Genomic DNA, 8,525 nt, shown 5'->3' on the forward strand with positions numbered 1-8,525 from the left:
AAAAAAAAAAAGAAATCAAATCATTAAAAAGTATATCCTCTGACCACCTTAGAAACAAATTATAAACCAATTAACAGAGACATCTTAAAAATTCCCAAGTATTTGTAAACTAAGTAACTTCTAAATAATGCAGAGATCAGGAAAAAATCAAAAAATAAATTTAAAAAAATTATGAACTGAATAAAAGTGAAGACATGTATCAAAATGTGTGGGATGCTGAGAAAGCAGTAGCTATAAGGAAACTGAAAAGCAGGAAACCTGGTCACCACTGAGTGAGGTTTCAGTCAACCAACCAACCCTGAGTTAACACTACAGAGCCAGAATTTCCTGCGATACACCCAGATCAATGAATTTGGTCTGATCTGGTGTTACATTCTATCTTTTGGCTTAATAGACGTAAAATCCATTCTGACAGAAATTCCCTAGGATTCCACAGATACGGGCGGCAAAACTTGGCAATTCTTTTAGAGATAGGCTATTTCCATCGGGTCTGATTTTGTCCCTTCACTGTGGAGCTGGCTGAGATCTGGGCGTCTTGGCAAAAAGGTACCAGAAGTACCTCGGAAGTGTGGGTATCCCTCTGGAAGGCAGCTGCCCCAGATGAGGTTATTATAGGATCTTCAGGCAGGGGTGACTAGTTTTCTCACATGTGAAAGGAAGGACGTGGCTTCCATCAACAAGCCAGGCTCAGAGCAACTAGGCTTTCAAGATTCTCAGCTTTGGAGGCAGCGCCTGTAGCTCAAAGGAATAGGGGGGCAGCCCCATATGCCAGAGGTGGCAGGTTCAAACCAACCCAAAAACTGCAAAAAAAAAAAAAAAAAAAAAAAAGATTTCAGCTTTGTCCATGTCTACCCCCAGTTCAAGTCTCGGGGTTCCACTTCTTTCTAATCAATATTCAAAATGAGACAGTGACAAGACTTTGTAATTCTGTTACCAGCACAATTAAAACTGCATCCAATTTTCAGCAAGGCTGGCTCTGTGGCAACACAAATAAAGTGCTTCAGAAGCATTCTGATTCTCTAACACCCAACTGACCCAGAGTTTGAAGACCTGAGTTTGTCATTTTCTTACTGCTAGTGCTCGGGTGAACTGAGAAGCAACCATCTCACCCCTGCCTTAGTCCCGTGCTGTATTCATCGCTGCTGCTAGTAAGTCCAGTGCTTTTCAGCCAGGTGGTCTCCCAAGGCACCTGCTTCAGAACCATTTTATCACAATCATCCAAAGTTAGTAATCTGATTAACAGTGACGCTACTACATGCCAGGGACTACTAGACTCTTACTTCCCATCAGCAAGGAACTGAGGAAATGACCAAACCAGTCCCCAAATCCTATCTTCCAGGGGTTTTCCCTTAGGATCCCATTCTTAGTAACAATTCTTTATCACTAAGTCCAGAGAAGAGACTGAAACCATACCAGCTACTTTAACAGAGAGAATTTCAAAGTAATAAAGAAAAACATTAACCAGACGTGAAAGAACTGAACAGGCAAAAAGATGCTGAGTATTGAAGAAGGTGTCACAGCGGGAGGCACCGACCACTCGAGGACAAAGGCACAGAGGAACGGGAACAAGAATTACTACCATTTACAAATTTGGAAGAGGGACTCTGTGGAGCTGGGACTCAGATCCCAGGAGAGGAGACTGGTATCTCTAGAGGGGTGCACCAGGCTGGTTCTAACAGAGCCGAAAAGCATGAACTGCAAGGTGCTGTCCGTGTGGCACAACAGACAAGAAAAGGAATCGTCAGAAACAGCAAGTCTCCCAGCCTCTCTCAGCCTTCCCATCTCCCTGCCTTGTTGGCAGAGGAGAACTGTGGTTTAGAGTGCTGCCCCAGATTCACAACGGGTGGTATGAAGTCAAGGCCAGGAGCTTAATAGCCTACGGTCAAGAGGAGGCAGGGAGTAGCGACTGAGTCAGGATCCCTGATTACTTGAAACTACTGAAGGATATAAATGGCCTGCTGGGGTCTTTTCTGTACAGTGCCTGGCAGGAGCTGCAGTAGTACCCCACAGTCACAGAGAGACAGCAAGCACACTTCTAGATGCATGACAGCTGCTACTGCCATGGGGATTTCAATCCTCAGATGCTCCTGTTCTGTCTCTACCCCACACACTGCAGGTCGACGCAGAAAGCAGCACAAAGAAGCAATGGGAAAAGACTCAGAGTAGTGCTGACCATTAGGGACTGTATTTGAGGAGGGTAAAGAAAATGACAAGGGTGAAAAGCACGGTGAATTGACTAGTTTACCTTTTGACTGTACTATTAGAAAGATGTTTTCATGAGATCCAGATAGCATCCAAGTTCCCACCATTTCTAGTAAATAAATCTGTGATCTTGGCTTAAGTTTGCAAATAAACACAAGTAAAAAGTTTATCTACAGGGGCAAAGCTAACTCAGATGGAGAGAATGGTTGTGCTAGGCTCAAGGTGACTACTTAAGCCTAAATCAGGATGCAAGTGATAGGTCTTATGGCCTCAGCAGTGCTTAGCCCAGACTTCCAAAACTCCTACAATGGAGTAGGACTTCTGGGCTTCTACCCTTGTGAAAGCCATACCTACATGGAGTGATTAAGCAGTTATTAAATTTGTAAACCCAGTGTTACACCTAGCAGAGCCCAGATTTAAACCTAGGTCTGCCGGACTCCAAAGTCTGTCTCTTAACCACTATAAACATGAGGCTCCTAACTACCCTTCACCCACAGATGTCAACATTATCAATTTTGATTGCACTCATTCCCTATCAGAATGTTAGGCATCTGCATCTTAGATACAGGTATCTAAGCTACCTACGTAGTTAGATATTTAAAACAAAAATTTAGGCTCAGCGCCTGTGGCTCAAGTGGCTACATACACCTAAGGTGGCGGGTTTGAATCCAGCCCGGGCCCGCCAAACAACAATGACCGCTGCAACCAAAAAATGGCCCGGCCTTGTGGCAGGCGCCTGTGGTCCCAGCTACTTGGGAGGCGGAGACAGAAGACTCACTTGAGCCCAGGAGTTGGAGGGTGCTGTGAGCTTTGGTGCCCCCGCACTCTACCCAGGGGGATAGCTTGAGGCTGTGTTTCAAAAAAAAAAATTTAAGCATATAATGCAATTATCAACTATTTTCCTTGGTAGACAAGAACTATGTTTAAGAGAATAACACTAACACTAGTCACTTAAAAATCCTGCATTGTGGCTCGGTGCCCATAGCACAGTAGTTACGGAACCAGCCACATACACTAAGGGTGACAGGTTCGAACCCGGCCCAGGACAGCTAAACAACTGCAACAAAAAAATAGCCAGGCATTGTGGTGGGCGCCTATAGTCCCAGCTACTTGGGAGGCTGAGGCAAGAGAATTGCTTAAGCCCAAGAGTTTGAGGTTATATGAGCTGTGATGCCACAACACTCTACCAAGGGCAACATAGTAAGATTCTGTCTCCAAAAAAAAACAAAATCCTGCATTATGACTGCTCTTCTCACTTACCTTTCCTAACTTCAGTTACAAACTTTCTTGAAATGAGTAATAGCAATAAAATCCGACAGTTCAAGAATAACAGATTGTGTAAGACTGGTCTTCATCTTCCCCCACGCCAATACATGGAATTTTATGCTCCATTGCTGGCAGGGGGGGAGGACAGTATAGAAACGTTAGAACTCTGGTTAGTTCCTAACATGGCATATATTTTCACACACTGACAAGGGCCTGAGTCCTTTCTTCAAAGTAATCACATCATCAGAGAGTATTTTCAACTTGTTTTACACAGCCTGCTTCATTCACTAACATGCTGTCCTCTGCCCTAGGCTCATGCTATGTTCTCTGAAATACTTTTTCTTCCCTATTGTACACAGTTGACTTCATTTATTTTTCAAAATAGGCATTCTCCAAAACCCAGCTCTCCTCTCTCTCCTCAATGGAGTCCTCCCTGACCTCTTCAGTTCCTGACTGCTATCCACTTAGAACTACTGTTGGATCCATTTGCAAACACAATCTTCTCAAAGGGGCCATGGGCCCTGCAACCTAGAAAAACTGTCGTGCCCAGTAACAAGGTTTCAACTAGCTGTGTTTATAAGGCTTGTCTGAACATGATACCATGGCACCGTCTCAGGAGAGAAACTGTAGAGCCTCTAGGCTAGAATACTCAGGGTTATCTAACAGTCCATCCTCTTTGTCTCCAATAGGTAAACTGCCTATACCCCTTCCTTAATAACTTATTTCTTAAGTGTCTTAAAAATATAAAATTATGATTTTATAATTCTGTCGACTATTACTTCAAAAGGTGTGGAATGTGTACAGAAACCATTAACTCCTCAAACGGTAAGAGACTTCAGTTAAAAGTTACGCTGAAAGATCAGAGACCAAGGGCTCAGGCCAAGTCAGAAATACAACACTCAAGCTTGTTCACCGCTCAACTGTGCGCTGTACCGCAGGTGACCCATTCACCCGGGGCACCCAGTAGGCGGAAGCCCGCAGGACAAGCACCACGACCAGGGCCTTCCTGGCTGCTTCATCACCTTGACACAAAGCTGGCAAAGCACCCGCATGCGATGCCCGCAGCGACCGGACCGCACGGAGATGCAGGGTAGCGACGCAGGTGCGGGGGGAGCCCTCGCACCCGGGGTGACACCGAATCTCCGACGGCCTCAGGGGTCCCAGCCCCACGGACCCCCAGCTCCAGTGCCCCCTGCGGCTGGCCGCGGACCGCACTCCCGGCTGTCCACTCCTTTGTCCCTTGGCCCTTGCCCTGGGAGACTTACCATCCCAGGACCAGGCCTGTGGTCACGACGAAGCAGGTAAAGACCACCGCAATGTAGAAAAGCGGCGAGTACTCATAAAGCGTCACCAGAAACACCGCGGCCATCAGGGTCTCCCTGCGGGCTGAGCCCGGCTCCAGCCGCCTGGCCCGGCCCAGCCGAACGCAGCCAGCCGGCCAGGGTAGAGGCCACTACGGTGCCCCGGAGCGGACAAACTTTGTACGTCCTCGCTCGCCTGGGGTTCTTGAGAGCTACAGCAGGGACGGCCTTGCGGGTGGCCGCAGCCAGCGTGCCAATCACGACGCCGCCTGCAAGGCCGGCCACGCCCCTCCCGCTCCCGTCCCGCGCGGTTGGCTAATCTGGGGGCGGGGCCCAGGCTCGTCCCTCCCCCGGATCCGGGGACTGGTACCGGGCGAGTGTCTTCCCTGCCTGCCTAGCCCTGCGGCTGTCGCTCTTCTACCGGCGGATTCTGAGTAAATATTGGGGCCATTTATGCCCAAGATTGAAGCAAATGCAGCTTTTCTGATGCCTGAGAGAGAGGGGTAGTCCAAATCCACGCGCACCGTTTCTAAATTCTGAAACCCTGGATGTTATTACAGATCCTAAGCAAATTTGGGAGGAGGAGGGCAGGCATCTCGGATTCTTCAACAAAATTGAATAACCCCACACCTGTTCTTGTTTTATCTAGGCTTACAAATAGGCACAGTAAAAACATAAAAACGAGTCTCTGCCACAAGCGATGCATACAAGCCTTGTCGGCCTTGCAGAGTGCACTTGAATCACACAGGAAAATCCGCACGGCTTATCCAAGATTCTCTTACAGGTAAAACCACCCGCCTCCTCTCATATGTTCCTCTTTTTCTCCTCTTCCAACATTTCTCCAAGGAGTATTCGCCAAACATTTGAACTTTTTCCTATTCATTGGCACTTTAATAATAATTCCAAAATTGTTTTTCTAACTGTGTAGCTTTCCAAAAAGTACAGAAAGTAGGTAAATGCCCGCTCCGTGTCTTCATCCCCGCTGAGCTGGCTGCATCAGGGTGGCCTCCCTGGAAGCCTTTCACAGCACTTCACTGGTATCTCAAAGGTTTGGTTTCATTCTGAAGCCACACCCAGCTACAGCGGAGACTGGGGTATGTAGACTTAATATTCTCAGCAGCAATAGCCCCCTCTACAAATCAAGGTTTTGTTGCTGAGGAAAAAAGGAAGAATGGACGTTGGGAGATGTAGCTCGTAGCCTCTGCCGCACTCCCAAGTAAGTCGCCAGTGAGCTTTATGCCTGAGGAAGATGAGTAATTTTGTGCTGTGGTCTCATACTGTTTGGCAAATGACTGCATATTCTCTGGAATAGTGTTATTTGAGAAGCTTGTTTACAATATAATTTTAATTACTATATATCTGATTTGTGAAAATATGTAGTTTATTTGATCAGCCCCCAATTGTTGGACAGTTTTTCATGGCTATAAACAACACAGCAGTGAACATCCTTAAAGCTAAATTATCTCCTGAGGCTAAATTATTAGATGTGGAGCTTTGATTTAAAATATATATATATATATACCTTTTTAGGACTTTGGAGAAACATTGTTCTCCAGAAATGTAGCAATTCATACTTTTACCCTTTCATCAACACTTTTGCCATTATTTGGTATTATTGCTTAACAAAAATGTTGGCTGATCTGAAAGGCAATTTTATTGCAATAAAACAATAAAGAATTTTCATAATGAAGCAAAAATGTAGAAAGTTCCAAGTTAGAGTGACATTAAACACATAGACCTAATTTCATTCTTTCCACCAAATTCTACTAAATTTAGAAAAACTTAGAGTGACATTAAACATATAGACCTAATTTCATTCTTTCCACCAAATTCTACTAAATTTAGAAAAACTTAGAGTGACATTAAACACATAGACCTAATTTCATTCTTTCCACCAAATTCTACTAAATTTAAGAGATTAAAAATTTAAATCAGGCTCAGCACCTGTGGCTCAAGTGGCTAAGGCACCAGACACATATACCTAAGGTGGCTGGTTCGAATCCAGCCCAGGCTCACCAAAACAACAATGACAGCTGCAACCGAAAAATAGTTGGGCGTTGTGGCGGGCACCTATGGTCCCAGCTACTTGGGAGGCTGAGGCAAAAGAATCTCTTAACCCAAGAGCTGGAGGTTGCTGTGAGCTGTGATACCATGACACTCTACCCAGGGGGACAGCTTGAGGCTCTGTCTCAAAAAAAAAAACTTAAATCAACAAAAATGAACAGGAAATAAAATAGCAGCAACTATTGGAATAATGAATAAGGATAATTCACTAAGCAGGCCAGGAAAGCGAAAGCCCAAACCAGCAGCGAAGAAAACTGAAACCCAACCTGCTTATGCCAAAGATTCTCAGAAAGAACAGGAATACCGCAAACTACCTCAAGTCCTTCTCATTCCCTACTTGGTGTCTGGGGCAGCCTCTGAGACTCGTTTCTCTGCTTCCCAGTGCTTTCTGCACAGTGCTGGCAAAAAAAAGGTATATATATGTATATATATATATCTCCATAGCATATATTTTACTCAATTGCCACAAATCTTTGATCATCATGTTCTGTTTCCTGCGGGGAAAGCTCCCCAGGTCCTCGCTGGCAGACTCACTTCTGCACGGCTTGACTGCGCTCACCTCTCATTTGCTCACTCAGATGGTGTTTCCTGACTGCCAGACATGCACCAGATGCTGTAGAGGGCACTGGGGATACAATAAAAAATAAAAGATGACACATTCCTGTTCTGTGGAGCTTATGATCCAAAGGAATTGTTCACCAAAGAATCTTGAACAAAATAAAAAGGACGAAGGCCGAATGAAGGTCCGGCCACACCTTCTGCTGTTGAGAAGGTGTGGCCGGACCTGTGGGAGCACAGGCCTGTGACGGGGAGTTGGGGGATAGAGGTAGAGCAGGGAAAGCTGCCCTGAAGAACAGGTGATGGAGATGGGGCCTGGTTCACCTGGCAACGGGACAGGAGGGAGGAAGAACATCTAAGCTGCAGCAGAGACAAAGGCCCTGAGAGGGGAGAATCCCTAACACTTGAGAACCTGAAAGGCCAGTGCAGCACAAGTGTGGAGAGTGAGGCGGAGCACGGCACCAGGTGAATACAAGGGGGGTCGGGGGGCAGGCAGGGCCCCGTCCGTGCAGTAATCACACCATTTTAATTACTTAAATCTCTACTAAGAGCAGTGAGAAGTCACTGACATGGTTGAAATGGGGAGAGGGAGCCTGACAATCTATTTGCATTTTACACCCATCACTTTCCCTATTGTATAAAAAGCCCATTGGAAAGACACTGAGGCTGATATGAATAAATATAGGGATATCAATTAATAGATGATTTCAAAGGACCAGATAAGAAATGTTACTAACGCTGATTTGGAAAGTGATGAGGATTTGCAGTGAAGTAGATATTGTATGTATTTAGAAATAGTTTTATCTGTGAGTGACTGAAAACCAGCAGTAATGGTGTCTTCATCAAGATGAAAGTTTGTTTCTCTCCTGAGCGAAGGTCCAGAGGCAGGCAGTGCAGGGCTGGAGCGCAGTGGTCCGAGTGTAAGGTGCGCAGACTCCTGCTAGGATGTTCCACCGTGTGTGGGCCCCATTCCTAAGGTCCAAAATGGCTGCTCCAGTTCCAGCCATCGTGTTCATATCCCTGCTACTGGGAAGGAGGAAAGAGAGGGAAAAAGAGACGCTGCTTCCATTTAAGGAGATGCCACATATACAAAACCCAGCCTTGTACCCACACTTAACTACCAGGGAAGCTGGA

General features: G+C 45.8%; 1 protein-coding gene across 2 annotated transcripts in view; it reads right to left on the minus strand.

The window, feature by feature from the left end:
• CGRRF1 (cell growth regulator with ring finger domain 1) overlaps positions 1–4,962 on the minus strand; it is a 26,696-nt gene extending 21,734 nt beyond the window's left edge. For both annotated transcript variants that reach the window (XM_023514523.1, XM_003792126.3), the window contains exon 1: positions 4,734–4,962. In XM_023514523.1, coding sequence (XP_023370291.1) covers positions 4,734–4,837 — 104 coding nt within the window. In that variant the 5' untranslated portion in view covers positions 4,838–4,962. The remainder of the gene's footprint in view (positions 1–4,733) is intronic.
• Between the last annotated feature and the right edge of the window lie 3,563 nt (positions 4,963–8,525).

This window comes from Otolemur garnettii, unplaced genomic scaffold (assembly GCF_000181295.1).
Source record: "Otolemur garnettii isolate 467f Iridium unplaced genomic scaffold, OtoGar3 scaffold00054, whole genome shotgun sequence".
NCBI lineage: Eukaryota > Metazoa > Chordata > Mammalia > Primates > Galagidae > Otolemur > Otolemur garnettii.